Source organism: Vipera ursinii, assembly GCF_947247035.1.
Source record: "Vipera ursinii genome assembly, chromosome: 8".
Taxonomy (NCBI): domain Eukaryota; kingdom Metazoa; phylum Chordata; class Lepidosauria; order Squamata; family Viperidae; genus Vipera; species Vipera ursinii.
Genome location: NC_139519.1, coordinates 6,762,337 through 6,789,678, shown reverse-complemented (window position 1 = coordinate 6,789,678; position 27,342 = coordinate 6,762,337). Strand labels below are relative to the sequence as shown.

Here is a 27,342-nt window from a genome sequence, read left to right as displayed (position 1 = left end):
CCACTTGAGGGTTTATCTGAATCAGAGTGCAAATGAGTGTGGGATCTTCTTGGAACTGCTGTGTTGTAAATGGGAGATAGGTGGTGTCATATCCCTCCCCCTCTGTTGAGAGAGGGCTGTTAACTTTTATGGCTCCTTTTACTCCTCTTTCAAAGAGTTGCCTTTTGAAAAAGCACCTTTTGAGACAACCATGACCTGGATGACTGAGAATCTCCATAGACCAGGGGTCTTCAAACTTGGCCTGAGGCATGCCTGGCTGAGGAATTCTGGGAGTTGAAGTCCACAAGTCATAAAAGGGCCAAGTTTGAAGACCCCTGCCAGAGACCCTTGGTCCCTCCCCTCTGTTAACTCCCCTTTGACTTGACCCCTTCTGGTCCAATTCAGCCACTGGTGGAGCTGTAGAACATAGGTAGCCCCCAAAGCAGAATAAATTACCAGTGTTGGAGGGAGGTCAACCAACTAGCAGGGGTGTCAAACTGCTGGCACGCAGGCCGGATGCATCATCGAGAAACCATGCCCACCCCATTGCCAGCAATGGTGAAAAAGCCCTGCGACGTCATGTGACGTCACGAGTTTGACATGTCTGAACTAGGAACACAGCATCGACTAACTAGGAACACAGCACAACGAGCCTGTTTTTTGTCCCACCCTTTCTTCTTTTGTCATTTTATTATTAGTATAAAAATATTTGTACATTTCCGTCAAATAAATACATTTTAATAACAAATAAATTACAATCGAGGGCAGGAAAACTCATCTGGGAAAACAAGGGCGTGTGTTCCTTATGTACATAGTAGTGTTTTCATGAAGGAGGTCCGGGAAGAAGGAAAACGAACATCTGGTGATAATGGAATGAAAAGCATGCAGGAGACGAAAGGGGATGATCACGCAGACAATTTCAACGCTGGGGTTGAAATGAATGTAGGTAATTGCATGCTCCCTACTGAAAATGGAGGGCAGAAGAATCCGGTTCTGTTCTGTTTCTTTAGAAAGGGCAATTCTCTTTCTTGCCCGCAGATGATCTCTTGATTGTATTCACACAATACGTTTAACCTCGTGGCCAATTCCCATCACATTCTGGATTTGCCCAGTACAGTGAAACCTAAATTCACCAAATTGGGGGGTGGGAGGTGGGCTTGCACATCACCCTAAAATGAACCAAGGTTGCCACCAACCAATTCACAAGTTGGGTGTCTGCATCTGGAAAAGTTTTCGCTTGACCCAGTGAAACAGCTTAGGTGGACAAAGCCCTTCTCTCTCTCTCCCGCACAAACACAAACACACGCACAGATTGACCGGTAGGAACCAAATGTCACACGTGTGATGACGCTGAAGGATGCCGAGAATGTAATTTATGGGATGAAGCATGTGATGGCACTTGTTTCCCTTAATCCGCCCGCAGAAGACCATCATGCTCACGGGTGTGAACATGCAAACGCACGCCCAAACATCCTGAAGTTGCACATATCCCTCAGGAAAGAGGGCCAGGGACACTACGAAGGAGACGGGGCAGAAGGATATGAAATAAGCCAGATGGCAAGTTTTTGGAGGGAGAGGCCGTTAATTCTCCTAGCTGCACCACCGTTCTGCCAAAAGAATGTGCAAGGCATTAGCAGAGAGTGCGCCAGTTGGGACTGACCCCAAAGCTTGCCTTCCTCCACTCTTTTGGAATTACCCCCGTCAGCCCCTTCCTCTGCATGTGGTCCTAAGAGGCCCCCAAAATGGATGGGATCAAACACTGGGATGCCTTTTGTTTTGCCAAAGATGCAAGGAGTTTAACGGGGGGTGTGTGTGGGGGGGGAACAGACACCTGAACCCTGGCCTGGCGCTCTTTAAAACCCCTGAACAGTTGATTGGAAAGTTTTTCCCCCTACTCTAGGGACGTGCAGCTCCCCCAGAAGGACATCAGGACCAAGTGCTCCTCAACCCCCAAAGGCGTCCCATGTACTGTTGGGAAAGGCAAACTTTTGGATGGGCCGAGTGTGTCTCTTTTACACACTTCTAAATGTGGCCGTAAGAAAGGAGGCTAAGCTATGGCTAAGGGCGTTCCCCAGCCCCCAACGTACCCCCTCCTCTTTGGTTGAGTTTCCCAATGCACACCTTGCCCCCGCCCCTCAGGATGCCTTTCTCCCCAAAGTGGCCTTCCTTTGGGACAGGGGCTGGTTTACCATCCTCCTGGTCCCTAGCCTTCTGGAGAAAATCGCTACTGCAGAGTCCGACTCTTGCAGGCAAGCCAGGACAGAAGAGAGAAACATGGCAACGGTGGCTAGGAAGCCAAGAGCAACCATGCCACGAGAATGATGCTCCAGCTCGCTTTTCCCACAACCTTTTCAACACCACCTCCGCCACGCGGCTTTTGGAGCTGAAACAGGCCAATGGGCTCGGCGCAGGCTGTCCCTGCCGAAGGGCAAGTCTCTAGAGGCTCAGTCTCAACATCCAAGATGAAGGAACGAAGACCACCACTCACAAAGTCCCGGAATGGTCCCAAAGGAAGCACAGCGGAGAACAAGGCAGGAGCTGTGAGGAAAGGGGTCTTCTTGGCAGTGTATCAAAATCGGGGATGTGAGGAAGCCTGTTATAAAAGTGTCCAGAGTCTTTGTCTTTAAAAAGAAAAGAGTCATTTTGGCTGCGGGCCACGACCCTGGCCTAGGAGATGAGGTAGTTGAGTAATTGGTCAGACAAGTCTGCAGGGCAGCTCATACCGAAGATTCCTCAGGATTTGAGTCGGGCAGAGCTTGCCTCTGCTTCAACTTCCGACGCAGCTCCTCGGCCAAGTCACTGTAGTCCGGCCGCTCCTCGGTGCCCAAATTAAGGCGGATGTAGCCGTTGGAAGACGAGCCGCGGATGTTGCCCAGATTGATGCGGTTGGGCGAGTGGAGATGCGGAGACTGCAGGGGTTGGCCAGGAATGCCATTTGTGGTGGGGGAGGGAGTGGTGACCCCGTTCTGGCACACGGCATGACCCGGGACGATCTTGAGGGAACCGTCTGAGTAGTAGTAGCTGGCGGGGTCCCAGAGCTTCTCGTCAGAGTCTGAGGTGGTGCTGGGAATAAACGTGGGGCTCTTGGGCTCTTTGGGCAGCTCAATGGGGTAGACAAGGGTGCTTTCAATGGCCTTGGAGCCTTTCTCCTGTTCTTCTTTCAGTCTGCGCCTCAGAGAAAAGACCACGAGCAGAAGAACCAAACAGACGGCTGACAGAGCAATCACCACCACCCAGACCAGGCCCAAGTTGTCCAAGGGAGCCCGGGTTTCCAATGACCTGGCTGGGTCAGCCAACACAGTGACCTGGTAACTCTCAGTCCTTAGTTCATTCATCTCCTCTACCTGGATGCACTTGTACAACCCAGAACCCTTCAGGCCGATGTCCAAGACAATCAGTGCCTGAAGATGAGCATCATAGACCACTGAAGCCTGGTCTTCGGCCAGATCCTGCCCATTGAAGGTCCAAAAGGCCTTAGCAAGGTTGGAGGTGAGTTGGCAAGGTAGCACCAGGTCCATCCCAACCATCGCGGTGATGTTCTTAGAAACGATCTTGGTCCCTGTGGAGAAGTCAAGTAAAAGACAGAAGAATGGACTGGGGTTAATTCTGTTTTTCTTAAAAGGTTTCAAACTTCAATATGCCTCCCGAAAATAAGATTTAAAAACTGAAACAAAACAAAGGAAGTCTTTAGCTCAACCTACACAGGTACCCAGTTCTGCTTATGGTGGACATGTGACAGCAGACACACGCATTCAGGCTCCCCCCCCCTTTTTTTAAAAAAATCCTCTGAGCTGGAATGAAACCTCCTTGATTTCTACAGGCTTCACTGTACCCAGGAATCTGAACTTTGCAAAGAGCTTATAGAAATGAGTGTTAGTTATTTAAAAGCACCAATGTTGTGTTTTTTCAGCCTGATGGGCTCCATATGTTCCTTTTAAAGCCAATAATCAGCGTTCCTTTTGGTGATACCAGCTGAGGGTTACGAAAAGTGAAGTCCAACTCATCTGGAAGACAGTAGCTTGAAAAAAAATTGCTGTATGCCTTTAAGGCAGTGGTCCCCAAACTTTCCAGCTTGACGGCCCACTGGGGAGGGGGGAAGATGGGATGTGAGTGACAGGCACACACCTGAGTGTGGGCATCTCAATTTGCACAAACAGTGGTTACCCACCACTCATGTGGCCTGGTTCCTAATGGAGGTTGGGGACCCCTGCTTTAAGGTTCAGAAATTGTTTCATAAAATGAATGATGCTCAGAACAGAGTTCAGTGCAAGATCAAAAGACCTTAAGAAGGTCTGCAGTTTATACATCCGTTTAAAATACTAAAGCTTTTTTTTTTTAAATCAAGTGAATCTAATCTGGAGAAAGGGCCGAACAGGGTAGATAGCAGTAAACCTTCTTTTACTAAGAATACCAGGTTTGGCTAAGAAACTCTTTGAAAAGATGAAGATGTTTGAGGGTCCCAGAGCGTGGTCCTTGAAAGGAATTGTTCATGGACTACAAAAGTTGGCTGTGACATAATATTATTTTCACTTAAATTTAGACCATTAATGGAATGTCATGTTAATTCATATCAGCCCTTCAAGATAGACCAGACTAGGAAGTCAAAGTCATCCTGGCTTATACTACTACCACACCTAGAATACTGCAACCAGTTTTGGTCACCACACTATAAAAAAGATGTTGACACTCTAAAAAAAAGTGCAGAGAAGAGCAACAAAGATGATCAGGGGACTGGAGGCTAAAATGTATGAAGAACGGTTACAGAAACTGTACATGGCTAGTCTAGTGAAGAGAAGGACCAGGGGAGACATGATAACAGTGTGCCAAGATTTGTGGGGGTCTCACAGAGAGGAGGGGATCAACCTATTTCCCAAAGCACCTGAAGGCCAGACAAGGAATAATGGATGTAAACTGACCAAGGAGAGATTCAACCTAGAAATAAGGAGAAATTTTCTGACAGTGAGAACAATCAACCAGTGGAACAATTTGCCTTCAGGTGTTGTGGGAGCTTCATCACTGGAAGCTTTCAAGAAGAGACTGGACTGCCATCTGTCAGAAATGGTGTAGGGTCTCCTGCTTGGATGGGGGGTTTGGACTAGATGGCCTACAAGGTTCCGTTCTATTCCATTCCATTCTATTCTATTCTAATAAAATTACAGTAACTGAATCTTGCAAGTCTCAATGTGCTTCACACAAACGTCCCTTTTGAGATTACATTTTGCAAATTACATTTCTGTCCTAGCCTCAGATTTCTTTTATCTGACTATTGTCTTGGTTGCAACTCTTCTTCCTGTTCCTCCAAGTTATTCCTTCTGATCGTCACATCTCCAGATGGTTATTTATGATTATCTCTATAATTTAAAAATTTCTCCTTTTAAGTCATGTTAAAATTACAGATTCACCTCAATTCTCAAAAGAGGCTGTGGAGATGCCACTGAGTTATATGGCATTGTGAACAATCCTGAGGTCACAAATGTGTGATTTGATCTGCCAGGGAAGGTGGCAACTGAGTTTGACCTTAGTGATCATTCTTTGTCTCCTATGGCTTCCTTGAGTGGGTGCAATTCTGCTGTGTAGAGCCATAAACATGAAAATACTTTCCTTGTGAATTAGATGTCAGTGTAGTATAGATTTAAATCAGCAGGGATATTTGTTGTTATGGAGAATGATTTGATTTGTACCACTGGAACATTCTACACTTAAATGCCTTTTAAGCTCCGGAAACTTGAACAATTACATTGCCCAACCATAATCAATTATTCTTCCATGTCTGATCCCATTACATCACTTTAATGGGTTGTTGTGACAACAAGAGGGGATATTCTTATGGTCTAGGCTGGCATCAAACTAGGATCAGTTAAAATCTCTCTCTCTTTCTATGATCCTTGGCAGCCACAGAATGCAGCCCCCTTTTTTTAGTATGTTGTGAGAATCAGACTATATCTTTTTCTTTGTAAGCCTGAGTTGCATGTATTTGTAAGCATGTTGTATGAATCCAACTCTGATGTCCTTGAGGATGTTCTTAGCCCAGCCAGAGAGAACACAGATCTCCTGTTCAAAGCATCCCCGTTCTGAGACAGATCCCATTTGCTCTGTGCTTCCCTGTCAGTTTTAATTATTTTTTATTATTCTGCTGTTCTTCCCCACCACAAGCTAACATGGCTTCCTCTCTGGGAACAACTTCAAAATATGTATCAGCAGCTTTCCACTATATTGCATGTGTCTGTCTACAAGGATTTAACACTTGGGGTTTGCAATCTGAGACCGAAGGCAATAACCCTCCTGTCCCATGAACAGAAAGATCAGCGACAGCTGCTGTCTGTTCCCATAAGCACCGGGGATCCATTCAGACAAGGTCTTCAATCCCACCGTGGCCAGCAGCAATAACCTCCAGCGCACCTCCTCCCACGTGGCTCCCACGGAGATGAAAGCAACAGTGTGTGAACGCTAAAGGGAGAAGGCTGGACCACATCTGCACTGACAGTGCAACAACTGCTACACTCATGGAACACACAACAATTGTTCCCACCAGTCCTTGTGATGCTTGCTTCCCTCCAACATCTGTTCATTTCTCTGACTGATAGCGCTTCAGAGCAATTACAGTTTCAGAGCAATTACGCTCTTGAATATAACGTGTTTCCCTGGCATTATCGAGTTCACTGGTGGGAGACTTCCACGCACTGCGAAACCACTTCCGTTTAGTGACATTTCAAAGTTACAGCAGCACTGAACAATGCGACTTAAGGCAATTTTTTAGAGTGATCACCTTTGCAGCATCCCCATGATCAAAATCCAGATGCTTCACATTTATGACCGTTGTTGTGCCCCAAGGTCATGCGATCCCCTTTTGCGACCTCCTCACAAGCAAAGTCAATGGGGGAAGCCAGGTTGACTTAACAAGTCACCAACTTAACAACTGCACTCATTTACTTAACAATTGTGGCAAGAAGGGTCGTAAAATGGGGCAAAACTCACTTAACAACATAAATTTTGGGCTCGATTGTGATTGTAAGTGGAGGACTTCCTGTACTGAAGGGATTCTGAAATTGATTGGATTGGCTCCCCTGGGAACTGTCTGTTTTGAAATTGACAAGCCATCCAGAACAATGTTTCTCCATTTGGGCAACTTTAAAATGTGTGGACTTCAACTTGGCTTTGTGCTGAGAATTCTGGGAGCTGAAGTCCACACATCTTAAAGTTGCAGGTTGAGAAAGTCTGATCCACAGTATCCCACCAAACACAGGAACCCTATTTCTAAAATTCAGGGAGCTTTTTAAGACAAGGCATTTGAAACATGCATTTAGGGACTAGCGCTATTCACGGGATATGTGTCCCTGCACTAGGGATGAATCTGGCTGCTCTGATTTTATGTTGTTATGGTTTCTATGATAACATTATAAATTACGTTGGATTTATTATTATGATTCATTGCACAGTCACGCAGATGTTTAAACTGGATTTGGTATTTTTATTCAGCTATGAACACAAGTCCTTCCCAAGGACCTGGGATAGGCTGATATGGATGGGTGATGGTGTTAAAAGGTATTGTCGCAGGATGTAAGCTGTTGCGAATAAAGCTGCCTTTTGCAATTGACTGAGGGTGATTTTGTCAATGCTGATGGTGTTCAAGTGGTGCTCCAGTTGTTTTGGGATTGTTTCCAAGGCACCTGCTATTGGTGTTTTTTTGGCTTTCATTTGCCATATTGTTGTTGTTGTTGTTTATTTTATTTTAATTCCATTTATATCCCGCCCTTCTCCGAAGACTCAGGGCAGCTTACAAGCTTAGCAGTAGCCTTCATTCTATGCTTTCACACACACCCCCCAAGCGGCATTATTACAAAGTCAGCTTATTGCCCCCAACAATCTGGGTCCTCATTTTACCTACCTCGGAAGGATGGAAGGCTGAGTCAACCTTGAGCCTGGTGGGATGCAAACCTGCACTAATTGCAGGCAGCAGGTGTTACTTGTTGTTGGTGTTGCTATTTGCACACTCAGCCAGATGTTCAGACTGGATTTGGCATTTTTATCCACCTATTGAGTCCTATTGTTATTTCATATTTGGGGTGTAGTAACTTTGATTTACTACACAGTTATAGACTGTCTGTTTTGTTGGCATCCATTTAGAGTCAGGTGATTGAAGGGTCCTAAAACCACTTGCAACAAATTTTTAAAAATGCATTTAAGAGGAAGACCGGCAGACAAACAGAATGCAGGATGATGAGAGGGATCCTTCTTTCCCCAAGCAGCTGGTAGACAAAACAGTTGCCTTCTTAAAAAAAAAGACTACTTCAAATGAGCAAGGATAAAGATTTAAAGCACATCTGCAAATGGAAAAATGAATTTAAGAGAGAGGGGGAGGGGGAGGGAGAGAGAAAAAGAGTGAGAGAGAAAGAGAGGAGAGAGAGAGATTGAGAGAGCACCAGAGAGATTGAGAGAGAAGGATTGCAAGAGAAAGAGAGAGGCTGAGAGAAAGAGATTGAGAAAGAGAGAAAGATTGCAAGAGAGCGACTGAGAGCAAGATAGACCAAGAGAGAGAGAGATTGAGAGAAAAAGAGAGAGAGAGAGAGAGAGAGAGAGAGAGAGAGAGAGAGAGAGAGAGAGAGAAAGAGAAAGAGAAGAGAGATCAAACTCACAGCAGCCACTGAAGCTTGCGCTGCAGGGTTACTAGTTGCTAAGAATGTGGAGCACGTTCCTGTTCTCTAGTTTATGAGGTATGAGCCTGCAGCTTGCGTTTGATGCGCAGGGAATACTATGCGGTATTGTCTGCCATGAGCATCCAGCCGCTGTGAGAAAACGGTTGCAATCACAGGGCTTTGTGCACAAGACGCTACACTTTTGATCCTGCCAAGAGTTCATTTTGACTCACTCAGCCAGAGCCCTCACCTCACCTCTTCCTAACCAACCATACAGAACTGTTCAGACAACAAAAGCACCTGGGTTTGTGCGGATGGTCCTGGACAGCTGGATAGAAATACTGGGGTTTTCCCAGTATTTTTTTTTTAAAAAAAGGAATAACTGGAAAGCCAATCTCCGTCACAGTCCTTGAGCTGGCTTTTTTTAAAAAGACAGCATTGTGTTGATAAGAGCTTCAGGATTATATTTCAGGACATCTCGTCAATAGCAATAATAGGAGAGCAGTAAAACATCACCAGAGAGGTTAGTGTTTGTTTGGATCACTGACCTGGTCTGGAAGAACGCAAGGGGTTACACATCACGGGCTCCATTCCCAAATCTTGGAACAAGACTGAGGTCCTGTAAAAGCCAAAAACAAATCCCATCACACGATTTGTGGCAGGCGACAAACAGAACAAGGCTAGGCAACAGCCCTGAGGAATAATTTAAGGCAATGTTTCTCAACCTTGGCCACTTTTAAGATGCGTGGACTTCAACTCCCAGAAATCCCCAGCCAGCAATGCTGACTGGGGAATTCTGGGAGTTGAAGTCCATGCATCTTAAAGTGGCCAAGACTGAGAAAGACTGATCTAAGGATTAGAAAGAACAAGGACAAAAAACCGGACTCACTGTCGGACCTGCCACAACTTAAACCTCTGAATAAAAATGATCCTTGGATCCATTTGCTGAGAAAGGTATGGCTTATTAGAGATCAAGTGTATTGCATTACTGCAATAATTACTGTTTTTATAATGGTCAGTCCCAGGAGTAGTTTGTTATGTGGACCCCTCCTTCTCCCAGCTGGGTGACCTTGAGGCAGCATCTCGAGAAGACACAGCCCTTACTTTCATTTCTCCAAGCATTCCCCAGCTTCATTCCCCTCTCCCCAGAGTTCATGGCAGTCTGTCACCCCATAGTAGCGGAGGTAAAGGCAAGCATAAGATGGCAGCTGACACATGTACAACTTCCCTGTTCAAATGCAGCATTTAGCGTTCAAAGGTTACAGCCTTATTTAGAAAGATTAGGTTTCTCGACCTTATGGTGGCAGGAGGAAAAAGTCTCTGTAATCTGCCCCAACTGCCCTTTCACATCTTACCCATCATAAGCATCAATCCGGACGCAGCGACTTCCATTCCAAGTCCAAGCACAGTAAGGATCCTTGGCGAGAATACAGTCGGAGCATGTCTGGTACTTGCTGCAGTTGGCCACGGGGACCTGGATGACTTGTGTGTTGGAGCCAATAAAAAGGACTCTCTGAGAACAGGCAAGAAGAATTAAGGTAAGTCCTTGCTTAACAACTGGTCATTTAATGACTGCTCAAAATTATGATGGACTCCTTAAAAAATACCTGGGACTGAATTTGAAGTTCTGAGGGCCATCCCCCACCACAGCAGTGATCCATCCCATTTTGGCCAATTAGGAAAGAAAGACTCCTGGCCCATGTTTAGCCAAAAGTAAACTTTACTAAAGCCAAAGTGGTTGCAGAAGAGGCAAAGCTGGATCTGAGATTTTCACGCACAAAAGATACGCTTAACTTTCCTTTGCTCCCGCTCAACCCCCTGGTTATCTGTCAATGTCCAATTAGGAGTTAACAAATTATTTGGGAAATGGTCCCTGTCTTCTTTTGTGACCCTGAGACGGCTGGTGCTTCTCATGGGACAATCGGGCTTGGTTTTGTTCCCTCCCACTCCTGATGTCAGGCTGTCAGCTTGCGATGCTGTTTGGCCACTCAGCAGCCGGCTTACATTTGCAGCATCCTGTACCGTGATTTATGATGGTTTCCTCCCCCCCACCCCAGAAACTGATATTTACTTCTGGTTTCTGGGGAAAAATGGACATTGCAGACAATGAGCTCACTCAACAACCATAGCATTTGCTTAACAACTGTCCCCCCAAAAAATATATATCATAAAACTGAATCAGTCATATGATGACCTGCTAAACAACCAGCATGATCTGTGATAATTCTGGGCAAAATTATAGCTGTTAAGTTGGAAGAGTTAGACTCTTCCAATCTCGATCCATTCTAACACTTAGGAGGCCTGAAAAAAAAATCACCCTCCACTTTCTGAAAGCTGGGTTGGGAGTGGGGTGGGGGTGGGGGTCCTATGTGCCAGACAGACTTAAGACCAAGGCCTTCTGCCAGACGGGGCATCCTATTTCTGTTTGTTCAGTCAACTAAGCTTCTAGGTCCGTGGTGGTGAACCTATGGCACGTGTGCCACAAGTGGCACGCAGAGCCCTCTCTGTGGGCACACGCGCCATCGCCCCAATCCTAGGCCTTCAGCTGGGTTTTATAAAACCTTTCTGCTTTAGGCCACCAAGTGCAAAAAAAAAAAAGTTCAATCAATATCAATTTCAACTTCTTGCGAGAAAAAAAAATCTCACAAAGTTGGAATTGATTGAACTTTTTAGTCCCACCCAGTCTGCCTTTATCACCACAGCCACGCCCACCCAATGGGCCATACCCACCCAGCCCCTGACAATACATAAGTGGGTTTGGGGTTGCATTTTGGCCACTCGGTCTCTAAAAGGTTCGCCATCACTGTGTTGTGATTCAGGGTCGGCCTGTGGGTTCGGCAGTTGGGTCGGACGACTCAGAGGAGGAGGAGGGGGGGTGTTGAAGACCTTGCTGAGGGGGTTGAAGATCTTGCTGATGAGAGCCCTCAGCCAGGCCCCTCCCACTTGGTCACCACAGAGACCCAGCTGTGTGAGCCTGACAGCGTGGATGAAGATGACCCACAGCTGGCCCTGTTCAAGGACGCCCGACACAGGAGGCAGTCAATCAGGAGTAAACAGAGGAAGGCAATGGGGCACCTCGGAAGGAGGCAGAGAGAAGCCATGCCCTGAACTGTATAAAAGGGGAATACGTGGGAGGGCTGGTTTGCTGAAGGCAACCGCTCGGATAGTTCGTGTTTCTTAAAGCTCCAGTTTCTTGGTTTGTCTTGTTCCGTTTGTTTTTGTGGTAATAAATTTGGCAGGCATAATTCCAGCCTCTTGCCTTCTTGTAAAAGGGGTTGTCCCTGCCTTTTCTGCAGGGCCGGTAGCAGGCTGGTACAGAACACACTGTTCTAGGTGATGGTTTGGTTTGCAGGCAACTTCTGAAGAAACTTGGAAAGAGTCTCACAGGCAAAGTCCAACATTAGGCTGGATCAGGGCTAAGCTGGCACGTGGTTCAATGTCCTTGGCAGATCCAGACAGTGCCTTAGCCTGTTGGGTGACCCAAACCATCGCCTTAAACCAGCTGATTCACTTGGGTGCAGCAGGTGAGAGGAACCCAGCCGTTCTGTTAAGCCACCTTGGCCTCGGGCGTAGCGTATTCTGTGAATCCGGGGACTCTGCTATGCCATGCCGTCCCAGTTCCTGACGAGTAACTTTCTCCTCTTACTTGATGCCTTTTGTTCCACCAGATCCTTATCACCAACCGACGCCTTTGCGTACCAATTATCAGATATAAAGGTAATGGCTTTATTCTGGGTTGGGTTGGGTTGGATTGGTGAGGCTGTGTTGTGTGTGTACAGCCAGGACAGCCCTGGGGGAGGAGGCATCAGTACTATCTGAAATTTCCATTTTATTCTATGTAGCAATTTTTCCCAGGTGTGAGTCTGCAAAGAACCACCACCACATCTGAAGGATGTGTCTGAAGACATCATCATACCAATGCAAATACTTCCTGATTTCTGGTACAACAAAACTCACGGCATATGCGCAGTGACGTCACTGACAGTTCCAATCTGTCTCCCACCTACAGATCCTTATTATTTCCCCCCAATGGCACCAGGACTTCAGTGTCCAATTCTTCCCAGACAGTGTGGCCAAGACCCTTTCTTACCTTTGGTACTGATAAGACCAGACTCTTGATGGGTTGGGCTTCCTCAAAAACTTGCAGTTCTTCTATGAGGTGGACACCTGAAGGCAAGGCCACCGCCTTGTGCAACCAGCCATTCTCTGCAGAAAAGAACAGATCAGGTGACAATTCAGTGACTGTAAGCACCTTCCTCCTTAAGAGACTTCATAGCTTGGTGGAAAAACACAATCTTAAAGTTGCATGGTTTGAGTTGGATGGCCATTTAAATGCTTTTAAGCACACAAACATCCTCTTTTCATCCTCTCTTGCCAGAAGGATCCAATTCCCAAATCAACAGAGCCTTGGTGGAGCAGTGGGCTGATGCCTCCTTAAGTAACACCAGCTGCCTGCAATTAGTGCAGGTTCGCATCCCACCAGGCTCAAGGTTGACTCAGCCTTCCATCCTTCCGAGGTAGGTAAAATGAGGACCCAGATTGTTGGGGGCAATTAAGCTGACTTTGTAATAATGCCGCTTGGGGGTGTGTGTGTGAAAGTCCTAATAAGCAGGCATATACATAGAATGAAGGCTACTGCTAAGTTTGTAAGCCGCCCTGAGTCTTCGGAGAAGAGCGGGATATAAATAGAATGAAAATAAAAAATAAAAATTAAAAAACCTCATAAATGGCACTTAGGGTGCCCCCATCCTCCACAGCTCCCTGCATCCGAACATCAGTCATAATTATTGCATTGCCCGCCAGACCTGATCTACATTGCCTTCTCTTAAGAGACAGTTTTGCAGTCCAGCTAGATGAAATGCAGGAGGCCACGTTTCAAATGAGCTGTTGGGTTATTGCAATTTTTTACTTCTTGCTTCGCTGTTCCTTTTTATTTTTGCTCTAATCACTTTCTGCTGAACGCATCAAAAGGAGGATTTGTTTATTAAAAAAATAATAATCAGCTAAGTGGTTAGAAGAAGCAATTAAAAACATCGCTACCCACTAAAAATACTCCTTGATGAAGAGAGTTGCGATTTATTCACTTTGAAATTGCTAATAATAAAAATGGCAGATGAGAAGATCTGTCTCAAAGGGGGCATTTCACACTTGGTTGACAAACAGGAGGAAATGCTTCTCGTCACACCAGGCGGCCTAAAAATTTGTCTCCTGTCTCTGATCACTTTTTAACTAGCAGAACTGAAGGGAAATATTGCGAGATAAGGCAAACTATTTTTCTGGTTAACTTTTATGAGAGAGTCAGCAGAAGTTGTTTTAGGGCCAGAAAAAGCATCACTTAAACACTAACATAAAAAGGCTCATGTGTGCCCAATGTGCTTAAAGCATAAAATGACTTTTTTAAAAAAATCCCATTTATATCCCGCCCTTCTCCGAAGACTCAGGGCGGCTTACAAGCTTAGCAGTAGCCTTCATTCTATGTATATGCCTGCTTATTAGGGCTTTCACACACACCCCAAGCGGCATTATTACAAAGTCAGCTTATTGCCCCCAACAATCTGGGTTCTCATTTTACCGACCTCGGAAGGATGGAAGGCCGAGTCAACCTTGAGCCTGGTGGGACTCGAACCTGCACTAATTGCAGGCAGCTGGTGTTGCTTAAGGAGGCATTAGCCCACTGCTCCACCAAGGCTTCATTTTTTGTGTGTGCCTTTGAGTTAGTTTTGACTCCTGCTGATTACAGCTAGTCCTTGACTTATAACAGGTCATTCAGTGACCGTTCGAAGTTACAACGGCACTGGAAAAAGTAACTTATGACTGGTTTTCACACATATGAGCTTTGCAACGTCCCCGTGGTCACGTGATCAAAATTCAGACGCTTCGCGACTGGTTCACATTTATGACCGTTGCCATGTCCCGGGGTCACATGATCTGCTTTTGCAATGTTCTGACAAGCGAAGTCAATGGGGAAGCTGGGTTCCCTTAACAACCGTGCTACTAACTCAGGGGTAGGCAAACTTGGCTGGTGGACTTCAACTCCCAGAATTCCTGAGCCAGCATGGGGGAACTATGGCCCCCTCATGACTCGTGGACTTCAACTCCCAGAATCCCTGAGCCGGCATGGCTCAGCTTGGAAACCTCTCCCTTTCCCCTCAGCATGGCTGGCTCAGGAATTCTGGGAGTTGAAGTCCATGAGTCATAAAAGAGCCAAGGTTGCCTACCCCTGTACTAACTTAACAACTGTAGTGATTCCCTTAATCACTGCAGCAAGGAATGTTGAAAAAGGGAGCAAAACTCACTTAACAACTGTCTCACTTAGCCACAGAAATTTAGAGCTCAAATTGTGGTCGTAAGTCAAGGACTACCTGTATTAAGGGGAAATCCCTTCAGTCTTTCTGGCAGTGTTTTTAGACATGTTTTGCTTTTATCGTCCCACAGTGAGGGCCCAGTACTCATTGTTTCTATCCTGTTGCCTTTAACCCACTGGGCAAACTGGCTCTCGATTAAAAAAATTAGCCAACAAAAACTGTAACGGCTGAAACTTGGATTGGCACAGTGAGGCACGTTACGAGGACACAGCTGTAATTCTGACCTCCTTCCTCAGCCCATACCTGTCCCGATGTACAGCACTTCGTATGGTTTGCCATCCAACCCGTGAACTCTTTCCACCACTAGCTGGGTGAAGTTGGCATCCTTCTTGACCAGCAAGGGCTGGTTGCCCTGTGGGGGCACGGCCTTATCCATCAGCGGGTGTTTCTTTGCAAAGTTCAGGGTGTTGTCTGGGAGCTCCAGGGAAGTGGAGAAACTGTTGTACCGGTGCCAATTTGTGATACACTGGAACAAAAGACAAGAGAAGCAGGATTTAGATTAGAGCTTCAGGTACAGAGACTTAGTCAATTCCTCACCAAGAGGAGGGGTCTCACTCAGAGGGACGGGCCAGAAGAAGTGTGATTATCTAGGGCAGGACTCTTCAAACTTGGCCCTTTGATGACTTGTGGACTTCAACTCCCAGAATTCCTCAGCCAGGCACGCGTGTGCCTGGCTGAGGAATTCTGGGAGTTGAAGTCCACAAGTCATCAAAAGGCCAAGTTTGAAGAGCCCCGATCTAGGGCCATGTTTTTCAACCTTGGCCACTCAAAGATGTATGGGCTTCAAATCCCCAGAATTCTGGGAGTTGAAGTCCATGCACCTTAAAAATGCCAAGGTCGACAAAGACTGATCTATGGGGCAGGGGACAAGGAGGAGAAGGACAGATGTGGTAGCAAAGAAAACGCCACAAATGAAACCAGTTTACCCAGCAGAAAGAGTAAAGCACTTGCTTGTGTCATGCAACCCATCCAGGAATAACTATTCGTATTCTGCCAGGTGTTGCACCTCACCCAGATGGCCACCTTTTGACACAAGGATGCCAACTAACCCGAGAAGTGATCAGAGATTAAAAGAAATACGAAAGCTACCTAGAAAAATTGGGTTTTGGCAAAAGAATCCCCAAGAAATCACTTCTCACCTCACCAGACTGTATACGGGCGTTCCTGTCTTAATAACCATAATTAGAAATAACAATTCTGACACTTATCAATGACCGTGATTGACTGAAAACCTAAAATCTGGCAAAAAGGATCCCAAGTCGCGCCTCACCCAATCCACCTACATATGTAGTTCTGGCCTGATGACCACAATCAGAACTAGCAAATCTGATGCAAAGAAACCACATTTATTAAGCCAAATGTCAACGACGGCGATGGACTTAAAAACCTAATTCCTGCTTCAGACACTGAACAAATCACCTATAGCTGTTCAGCAAGACATCACGTGACCCTGAAGGTATCGTATCAAAAGTGGTTTTTATTTTTGAAAAGGCAACTGGATTGTATTTTGTTTTTGTTTTTTTGAGGAAGAAGACATTTCACTACCTACCCTGGGAGCTTCATCAGTTGTAGTGGCTAGTGCGGGAGATGGAAAGTTATTGGCAGCTGAGATAAGTTGGTGGGAGGGGGGGAATGGAAAGATTGTGTTTTCTTTGCAGTCAACTGGTCTTAACACCCTCTGAGAGCTATTGTGGTTTACTTGGGATTTTATCTGTGACCTCAGGGTCGCCTGAATCAGGTGTGCAAATCCATCCTTCCATTTCCCACAGCATCCAACACAACTGATGGAGCTTCCAGGATAGGGAGTAAAACGTCGTCTTCTTACTCAAAAAAAAAAACACACAACAGTCCTGTTGCCTTTTCAAAAACTAAAAACCACTTTTGATAACAACTATGACCTGGATGTGGACCATAAAAAAGGCTGAGGGCCAAAGAATTGAGGCCTTTGAACTATGGTGCTGGAGAAGACTCCTGCGAGTCCCTTGGACTGCAAGGCGATCAAACCTGTCAGTCCTAGAGGAGATCAGCCCTGACTGCTCTTTAGAAGGCCAGATCCTGAAGCTAAAACTCAAACACTTTGGCCACCTGATGAGAAGGAAGGACTCAATGGAGAAAAGCTGAATGCTGGGAAAGATTGAGGGCAATAGAAGAAGGGGACAACAGAGAATGAGGTGGCTGGATGGAGTCACTGAAGCAGGAGGCATGAGCTTAAAGGGACTCCAGAAGATGGTAGAGGACAGGAAGGCCTCCGTGGTCCATGGGGTCGCGATGTGTCGGACATGACTTTGCAACTAACAACAACAACAAATGATTTGGATGACTGAGAATCTTCCTAGACTGGTGACCATGGCTTGCAATTTTACTGCTGATTTCTCCACTAACTCTGCAAATGCGACTGCTCGTAAAATTACTTTCTAAAGAGGTGCCGTAGCTTTCAATAGTCACTAAACAGGGCAATTGTTAAAGGATGACTGTCTGCTGCTTGGCAGCAAGGTAACGAGATTATTTCACCCAAGCAGGATGGGAGGGACGAGAGTGAGGGGTTCTGCCTCAGTGGGGGCATAGACTTACAGCTCCAGGACGGGGAATGGGTTCCTGATCGGAATAACGGATCCACTTCTGAGCGATTTCACTGTATTCCTTGTAAGGGCCTTCAAACACCTTTTGCACATCCAGGATCTGATACTGGCAAATGGCAGAGACATCTACGTCTCCCCTGCAGAAAGTAAAGGAAAACAGAGGGTTGGTGGTTCACACTTGAGGTTCGTTTATTCCTGTTTAGATCAGAGTTCCCTAAATTTTCTGGCTTTGCGGAGTGGCGGGAGCGGGGAAGGGGATGATGCCACACAAGCAGTGAGCAAGCGCACAAACGCCGCTTCATTTGCGCAAGTGGCAGGCAGGTGCACCCAGCGCTTGTGCAAATGGAGCACACGTGCAAGTGTGCCATGCACACCTGCTTGCCCACCACTTCTGTGGCCCAGTTCCGAACGGCTCAATGCCCAGGAGCAGCCCATGGGTTTGGGGACCCCGTGTTAGATCAATGCAAGTGAGACGGTGTGTGTGTTTGCAGAGAATGGTAAAAAAAAGTCAGGACAGAAGTCACAACAGTGTGATCCAATCTCTGCCTGGCTCTTACATGTGACATGTGACACACGTAAAAGATTCCTTCACCGCCTCATGGAACACAAGCTCGCTTCTCTTTAAAAAGGGAAAGTGAATCCACTGGTCCCTCCCACCCAACCTTCAGTCTTATCAGCACTATTCGAGCCAAGGGCCCTCTGAAAAACCTTGTCGTGGCTTACCAGCGTGCTTGGAAGACCCCAAAAAAGCTGGTCTCGCGCCAGTGATCGCCGTTCAGCGTGTAGGTCCCCTGGATCCGGTTGAAGTGCAGCTGCTGCTCGGGAATTGAGCAGAGCAGCCGGGCCTTCAGAAACGTCGTCCACCTCTTCTGCAAAGTACGGGCACCACCGACATCGCCCTGCACCGAAAAAAGAATGGCCTGTGAACCGCTTAAATCTCCCCACCGTTGGTATGCTGGGTGCCAGATTTGTGTTGAGATGTTACCTCACACACACGGCCCCTTTAAGAGTTGCCAACCAGGGGAGCTTAACTGCAATTCCCAAGCAAATGTCTGGAGGGAGCCATGTGGAGAAAGGACGCAGGATGTTACCATCGCCATAGGTTACAGGAAGTCCTCGACTTACGACCACAATTAAGCATGAAATTTATGTCGCTAAGTGAGACATTTGTTAAGTGAGTTCTGCCCCATTTCACGGCCTTTCTTGCCACAGTTTTTAAGTGAATCACTGTGGTTGGTTAGCAACACAGTTGTTAAAAGTGAATCTGTCTTCCTCATTGGCTTTGCTCGTCAGAAGACGGAAGACTTTTTTTTCCTTCTCTTTTTCTTTTTGTTTCTTTATTTTTATTTTAATCCCATTTATATCCCGCCCTTCTCCGAAGACTCAGGGCGGCTTACAATCTAAGCTCAAATCAATGTGCTTAGCAATAGCCTTCATTCTATGTATATGCCTGCTTATTAGGGCTTTTCGGACCCCCAAGCGGCATTTTTACAAAGTCAGCTTATTGCCCCCAACAATCTGGGTCCTCATTTTACCTACCTCGGAAGGATGGAAGGCTGAGTCAACCTTGAGCCTGGTGGGACTCGAACCTGCACTAATTGCAGGCAGCTGGTGTTACTTAAGGAGGCATTAGCCCACTGCTCCACCAAGGCTCTTTTAAGATAACGAGAAACGTAAAATTGTTGGGACAGCTTGTATGAGGAAAAAGACATAAATATTTAAGTGTAATTAACTCTTGAGAAAATCTTAACTGGTAAGAATGCTTTGAACACTGTGGGGAAAACGAATCTAAATAGGAGCTCTGTAAACAGGACCTCTGAAGAGGTATTTAAGATGATCAATGAGAAAAGGAGCTTTATATTGATGTGGTTGTTAAGATTACTAGAAAAAATGTTTCTATTCAATTGTTATCCATCCAAATACCAAGAAATGTACCAATTCAAGGTTGGTAAAAGAGAACATTATTGGAAGAAGAGCAAATCAAAGAAAGCTGCTATGTGGATTATGGAACTACAGAAACAAATTGTTATTGATTGTTTTTAAATGTAAACCCAGGCAACACGCTGTTTACCAAATATTAAGGTGACTATGTTAAAAAAAAATCAATATTTTTTTTTAAAAAAAAAGCCTGCAAAAGATGATCATGTGACTCCAGGATACTGCAATCGTCATGAATACAAACCCGTTGCCAAAGATCCGAATTCTGATCACATGACCACAGGGATGCTGTAATGGTTGTAAGTGTGAAAAACGGTCATAAGTCACTTTTTTCCAGTGCTGTTGTAACTCTTGAATGGTCACTAAACAAATCATTGTAAGTCGAGGACTACCTGCATTTCAGCCAATCCCGAGTTCTGTAAACTGGGGATGATGGGAGCTGAAGCCCAGTGAGGATAGGGAAGCCTGGGCTAGACAGATAATCTTGTCCTATTCTAAGGCAGGGGTCCCCAACCCTCGGTCTGTGGACCAGTACCGTCTAGCAACCCATCCGCAGGATGCAGGCAGCACACAAAACCAGTCCATGGAAAACCTCTCTCCAAGTAACCGGTCCCTGGTGCCCCAAAGGTTGAGGACCTCTGCTCTAAGGTACATGACCTCAAGGCTAACAACACCCAACATTTTATTAATAATGCTGCTGTAACTTCAACCAGTCACTAAACGAATGGTTGTAAGTCAACATATAGTATAGTACATTTACCATCGTTGAATCTGCTCAGCCATGCGGTAAGATTGGGGGGGGGGTTAATAAATATTACAAACAAACAAACAAAGCTTCATCGAAAGAGCTCTGAGTTTTGACAAGTCATTGTCTATCAATTCGGCTAAATTGTTGGAAGGACCAAGTGTCAGCTCTGCTCTCCTCTAAGTCTGAAGTGTTTGTCCTTGGTTGTCCTACCAGCTGGGCTGCCTCTGTTTCTGGAGACTTTTTCGCTCCAGGGTTAAGAGACAGGAACCTCCAAAGGTCAGGAATTTGGAGCAAAAATAATCAAATCCTTGTGAGTTCCTCAGCAGCTTCTTGTGAATCAATAGACCAGGCATCTACAAACTTGGCAACTTTTAAGACTTTTGGCTGGCTGGGGAACTTTGGGAGTTGAAGTCCACAAGTTTGGAGACACACACACCCCTCTTACAATAATAGAACTTTGATTGGACGCAGCTTTCAGATCCTAGCCCAGGTGTGGGGCCGTTCCCATCCCCCCTAAGATTATCCTAGAAAAGCTCACTCCCCAAGATTTGTGCAGAAGTCCTTCCAGCCCTGAGCGACCCCAGAAAGAGAAGCACACCGCCTACCTTGCAGACCCGTGCCACTCGGGCTACCACCTGGTCAATGTCACAATCGTACTCCACCGCCCGCTCGCTGAAGAAGAAGTAGACTTTGTCGTCATCTCCGATATTGCTGCCTTTGCTCTCCTGGACAAATGCTGAGCCCACAAAATGGGGTTCTGCAAGGAGGAAGAGGATCGAGATAAATAGAGACAGAAAATGGCAATAGCAACAGGACATATGTACTGCTTCATAGGGCTTTACAGCAGAGGTCCCCAACCTATGGGCTGTGGCCCACTGCCAGCCCGTAGCCTCTTGGCTAGCGGGACGCTGTGAGCTGTGTGCTGGCGCTAGCTGAGCCATGAGCTGTGAGCCTCATGCTGGCGCTAGCTGAGCCTTGTGGTGCGCACTGGCGGTAGCCAAGCCACGAGCTGCGAGTCTCGCACCGGCGCTAGCTGAGCCGCGAGCTGGCACTAGCTGAGCCACGAGCCTCACGCTGGCGCTAGAAGCCCCATTTGCAGAGTGTGCCTGCTCACAGTGCATAATGGTGTCTGCCCCCCTCCTTTCCCACCAGGCTGCCAACACAGAAAGGTTGGGGACCCCTGCTTCACAGTCCCCTCTAAGCGGTTTACAGAGTCAGCCTGTTGCCCCCAACAATCTGGATCCTCATTTTACCGATCTCGGAAGAATGGAAGGCTGAGTCAACCTTGAGCCGGTCAGGATTGAACTGCTAGCAGTCGGCAGAGTTAGCCTGCAATACTGCATTCTAACCACTGCACCACCACAGTTCTTAATATAACATCCGATCAGTTACAGCAATAGCAACAGCACTTAAGACTTATATACCGCTTCACAGTGCTTTGCAGCCCTCCCTAAGCAGTTTACAGAGTTAGCATCTGACTCTGGAACAATCTGGGTCCTCATTTTACTAAGCTCAGAATTCTCACCAGACACACAACATTAGCTTGATTTTAAAAAACAGGAGAGAAAAGAAATAACAAAATGGAAAAAGAAGGATAAAGAAGCAACAGGACAAAAATCGTATGGAATTCTTATATGCGCACCCACCCAGGGCTCATTCAGATGCGTACAGGTAGTCCTTGACTTAATCTCTGCGTTACTGAGCGAGACATTTTAAAAGTGAGTTTTGCCCCAGTTTACGAACTCTCTTGCCAGAGTTGTTAAGTGAATCGTTGCAGTTAAGTAACACGGTTAAGTGAATTTGGCTTCCCCATTGATTTGGCTTGTCAGGCGGCCGCAAAAGGGGATCACATGATGCTGGGACACTGCAGCTGTCGTTAATATGAACCAGTTGCCAAGCATCTGAATCTTGATCATGTGACTTTGGGTGGTGGTGGTGGTACAGCAACAGTCGTAAGTGTGAAAAAGGGTCATAAGTCACTTTTTAACTTTTAACATCATCTGATCCGTATCTACAGTATAATCCAGTGTAAAAATCTTCCTCGCCTGTATTAGATCTCCCTTTTCAATGCTCTTGTAACTTTGAACAGTCACTACATGAACCATTTAAATCTAGGGCTACCTCTACACGGAGGTTTTACAGAACTGTCTCGGCAAAAGACGACCATATTTCATTGTAAACATTGATAGATAATTCAGCATTTAGAAGCCACTCGTTCATAAGCTGTGAGTATATGGGACTATGAATTTATCTTCCAAATGTCGAAGGACTAATCCCCTGGCCCTAAGGAGCATCAAACATCATCTGATCCGTGTCTACAGTGTAATCCAGTGTAAAAATGTTCCTCACCTGTGTAAGATCTCTGCCTTCCTGAGTTAACGGAGTATGAAATCTTGTCAGGAGGGGCACCCAAGTCATCTTAAGATCATGTCAGTGGCTCACTTGTCCACGACACTCATGGGAGGGGCTGTATAGCCTCATTTTGTTCCAGTAAACCCAACTCTCATCTTCCAGAACATACTGTGTTCATACACACCCCAGAATGTTCTCTACCAGCCCACTTTCCCTGCAGTGGGCACACTTCCAAAGCAAACCCTGGATTGAAGCCATACGCACACACTCCTCCCAATATTTTTATTTTCCAAAAATGCCAGCGAGGTTTGCACGGAACAAGAGGCAGGAATTAGACGGTGCCAGAGACTGGTACATTGCTTTACAAAATGTCAGAATTGGGCGGCATCAAAAATTGAATAAATAATAAAAAATGTCAGCTTCCCGCCAATTTATTTTCAGTTAATTAAAACCAAATTAAAGTAATTTAGAGAAAAGAGAGGCCATACCCCTGTCCAGATTAAAGAGATGACATAGTAGAATCTTGCAAGACCTCTGCCCAATACATCTCTCCAATTATGTAAGACAACTTCCTGTTCACCCCTTTCTAATCCAGATGGCAAATTGGCAACAGTTCTGCAATGTACTACTCTGCAGCTACCAACAGATGGCAGCAAAGAAATGGCTGCCAGGAGATACAGAAAGCCCAAACTCTTTGTTGCCATCTAGTGGCTATTGAGTTTTCTGCCACACCCAGATCTGGAACCTCAGCAAAATTCCACATTCATATAACATGTGACGATGTCCAAAGAAATCCACCATATTCTGAATGGACATAGCAGCCTAGCTTCAACAACATGTTATGACAGTGGCTGGGTTCTCACCATGTGCTGACCAGACAGTGACCACACTCATCTAAGTGCAGTCTAGCATGCTGTGCAAACCTAGCCAGTTCAGAAAACACAACCATGAGTATAAGTTACTCCAAGCCAATTAGAACAATGCAAACAATATAAATAGCATATACGTCCAATAGACAGCATGTATGGCACGGTGCTCCTCCCTCTGCCCACTACAGAAAACGCTTGTGTAACTATGCTGACAAGTTCCAAGGAAGAAACATCCCCCGTCCCCCTTTAGCATCTTACCATTCAGCCATGTAGGCAGGTGCTCAGTCTTGACGGGATACTGGGGCCCCAGATTGCGCAGGATCACAGGATCAGTACCCAGGAAGTTGTTGTGCGTGGCGGAATACAACTCTTCCTCTGAAACAGGCAAGGAAAAGGCATTAGCCCATCTCATGAGGCAACCCGGAGCTCCAATCAGATTTTGAAGAGTAGATATGCTTGATTGTCAATGGTCATGCTTCACAACCTTGGCAACTTTAAGAGGCATGGACTTCAATTCCCACAATCCAAGACACAGCATATCAGCGATGCTCGATCAGGGTCTGCTGCATTGTCTGGGATACTATATGTCCTCTCCGTGACCAGCTTTTTTGTGTGTTACTTTCTGGGAGGAGACCATATAGTATCAACCTTGTTAACTCTCAAGACTCTTTTTTCTGCTATGTATTCAAAATGGATTGTGATTAATACGCATATGTATATATGTGTGTTTAAGTAATTAATATGGCTATGTATATATATGTGTGTGTGTTTATGTAAGTGTATATGTATAGCATCTCTCTCTCATATATATATGTATATGTATATATTGCTATATTTAGAGAAGCATATGTGTGTGTATATGTATATGTGTGTGTAGATCTTTGGTCATTCGGGTTTTTTCCCACGTAGAATTGAAGGTATAAGTGTGTGTGTATATATATATATATATTATAAATTGCTATATGTAGAGAAGCATATGTGTGTATGTATATATATGTATATAGGACGCTGAGCTTGTCGATCAGAAGATCGGCAGTTTGGCGGGTCGAATCCTGAGTGCCGCGTAACAGAGCAAGCGCCTGTTACTCGTCCCAGCTTCTGCCAACCTAGCAGTTCGAAAGCACATAAAAATGCAAGTAGAAAAATAGGGACCACTACGGTGGGAAGGTAACAGCGTTCCGTGCGCCTTTGGCATCTAGTCATGCCGGCCACATGACCACGGAGACGTCCTCGGACAAACGCTGGCTCTTCAGCTTTGAAACGGAGATGAGCACCGGCCCCTAGAGTCAGAAACGACTAGCACACATGTACGGGGGTATATGTACATGTATATATGTATATATACAGTATAGTATATGTACGTATACATTATATGTATATGTATACATATACGTATGGGTGGGTGTATATACTTTCTTTTGAGAGCAAGCATTTTTTAAATTTGTGCCAGTGTGGTCACAGAAAAAAAAAGTAACATTAAGGTTATCATCTTATCTTATCTTATTCTGGAAAGCCAGCTGAGGTCCACGCCACTTAAAATGATTAAGGTTCAGAAACATTGGTTTATCATGCGTAAAGCCAACAGGTGGCCGGGCAGGAGAACATCCGCAGAAGTTGGATCTTCCCTCTTCTTCAAGGAATCCCCCTCGGTGTGACACCCCGCCATCGTCCCCTTTAGCTCCAAACGCAGAAGCTCCGATGACCACTTACCCACAATGAGGCTTGTGTATCCCTTGGCAGGATCGTACGGACACTTGCCCTTGCCTTCCTCGAAAGAGAACCTGTCCAAGGAGAAGGTGGCCAGATCCTGAAAAAGGCATTCCGCCCCCCAAAAAACAGAGACTGTTAATAAACCCTAATAACAAGCTGGGCTGCTCAAACCGTCTCATGCGAGGACCGTGTTTCTGCTATACCAGACATGTCAAGCACAAGGCCCGGGGGCCGGATCTGGCCCGCGAAGTGGTTTCATGTGGCCCACGAAGCCATCCTGGAAACAGTGTGGGAACGGCCCCCACTGCCTTGGCCCTGGCCCAGAGACCCTCCTCCTGCCAGAGACCCTCAGATCCGTCCCACTCCTGCCCAGGCCCCCATAGGCACCTTTGAGGCGAATGATGTAGAGCTGGCCACGCCCACCCAGTAGGCCATACGCACTCTAGCCACGCCCAACCAGTAGGCCACGCCCACCCAGGCCATACCCACCCGCCCCCTGAGGGCAACCGCAATGCTGATGCAGCCCTCAATGAAATTGAGTTTGACACCCCTGTGCTATACTCACAATGTAGCCACATTTGGGCTGGAAGGCGTAGGTGCCGCAAGTGTACATGTGAGAGCTGTTATAGGTCTGGAGGAAGCGGATGTAGTTGAAACATTCGGTCTGGGAGGGAAAGAAGAGGTTTGTTAAGAAACGTCCCCCAGCCCACCTATGCGCCCAAGCGGCTCTGCGTTCAGCATTTGCTCTGCTGCAGCGCAGATTCAACATCCTGAAAAGGGAGCCGTCTTTTAACAGCGGGTAGCTAATTCTCAAGGCGCCCGAGATTGGCTTGAAGTAAAAAAAAAAAACACACCAAAAGATCTAAGAAAGCCAAGAGAGAGAGAGAGAGAGAGAGAGAGAGAGAGAGAGGAGAAAAGAATTTAGACATCAGAGGGGAAAAGCTTCAGCAGCTTGCAGAACGGCCCCTCCCAATCCTTAATTTTAAAGAGCATCTTTAATGGAAACTGCAGAAGGCATCTTTTCCAGGGCGAAATGTGCAGCACGGCAGCTGGATAGGCAGGGGAGAAGCAGCCAGGATTCAAGTCAACCCTGGCTTATTGTATCTGAACCGCGGGGCGCTACGGAACAGATTTTGCTTCCCAGCTTCACTCCCAGTCTCCGGTGCAATTATTAAGCAAAGCAGGATTCTGCCTTGTTGCTTTTTTTCACAAGGCAGAACATAGAATAATAAGAGTTGGAAGGGAGCTTGGAGATCTTCTAGTCCAGGGGTAGGCAACCTCGGCTCTTTTATGACTCATGGACTTCAACTCCCAGAATTCCTGAGCCAGCTTGGGAGTTGAAGTCCATGAGTCATAAAAGAGCCGAGGTTGCCTACCCCTGTTCTAGTCCAACCCCCCACTTGAGCAGGAGACCCTATACCATTTCAGACAAAGGGCTGTCCAGTCTCTTCTTAAAAGCCTCCAGTGATGGAGCACCCACAACTTCTGGAGGCAAGGAGTTCCAATGGTTGATTCCTCTCACTGTTAGGAAATTTGTCCTTAGTTCTAGATTGCTTCTCTCCGTGGTTAGTTTCCGGCCACTGTTTCTCGCCTTGCTTTCTTGGTGCTTTGGGAAACAGTAAGACCCCCTCCTCTTTGTAGGAGCCCCTCAAATGCTGGAATTCCTTGGCTCATAATCCTGCCTGGTTTAGACTAACCAATCTAAATTTGAATTTTAAATTCCCGTTCAAGTGACATATACAAATAGCCTTGATTTAACAACAGATTGTTTAGCGACTGTTCCAAGATTACAACAGCACTGAAAACGGTGACTCACAACTGATCCTGGCAATTATAACCATCAGGGCATCCTCTGATCACGTGATCAAAACTTGGGCGCTTGGCAACCGACAGGCATTTACAATGCTTGCAGTATCCCAAGGGTCATGTGAATGCTGTTTTGAGGCCTACCTAGCTGGCTTCTGATAAGTAAAGTCAATGGGGGAAGCCAGATTTGCTTAATGGCCGCATGATTTACTTAACCACTGCAGTTATTTGCTTAGTAAAAAGGTAAAGGTTCCCCCGCACATGCGTGCTAGTCGTTTCTGACTCTAGGGGCCGGTGCTCATCTCCGTTTCAAAGCCGAAGAGCCAGCATTTGTCCGAGGACGTCTCCGTGGTCATGTGGCCG

At 46.2% G+C, this 27,342-nt stretch overlaps 1 protein-coding gene across 3 annotated transcripts in view; it reads right to left on the bottom strand.

Annotated features, from left to right (window-relative positions):
• Positions 1-649: 649 nt before the first annotated feature.
• SEMA4C (semaphorin 4C) overlaps positions 650-27,342 on the bottom strand; it is an 83,498-nt gene continuing 56,805 nt past the window's right edge. For all 3 annotated transcript variants that reach the window (XM_083368199.1, XM_083368201.1, XM_083368200.1), the window contains 11 exons: positions 25,739-25,837; positions 25,174-25,270; positions 23,722-23,838; positions 20,848-20,999; positions 18,280-18,455; positions 17,549-17,693; positions 15,221-15,443; positions 12,703-12,818; positions 9,968-10,125; positions 9,161-9,231; positions 650-3,538 (listed from right to left, as the gene is read on the bottom strand). In XM_083368199.1, coding sequence (XP_083224325.1) covers positions 2,697-3,538; positions 9,161-9,231; positions 9,968-10,125; positions 12,703-12,818; positions 15,221-15,443; positions 17,549-17,693; positions 18,280-18,455; positions 20,848-20,999; positions 23,722-23,838; positions 25,174-25,270; positions 25,739-25,837 — 2,196 coding nt within the window. In that variant the 3' untranslated portion in view covers positions 650-2,696. The remainder of the gene's footprint in view (positions 3,539-9,160; positions 9,232-9,967; positions 10,126-12,702; positions 12,819-15,220; positions 15,444-17,548; positions 17,694-18,279; positions 18,456-20,847; positions 21,000-23,721; positions 23,839-25,173; positions 25,271-25,738; positions 25,838-27,342) is intronic.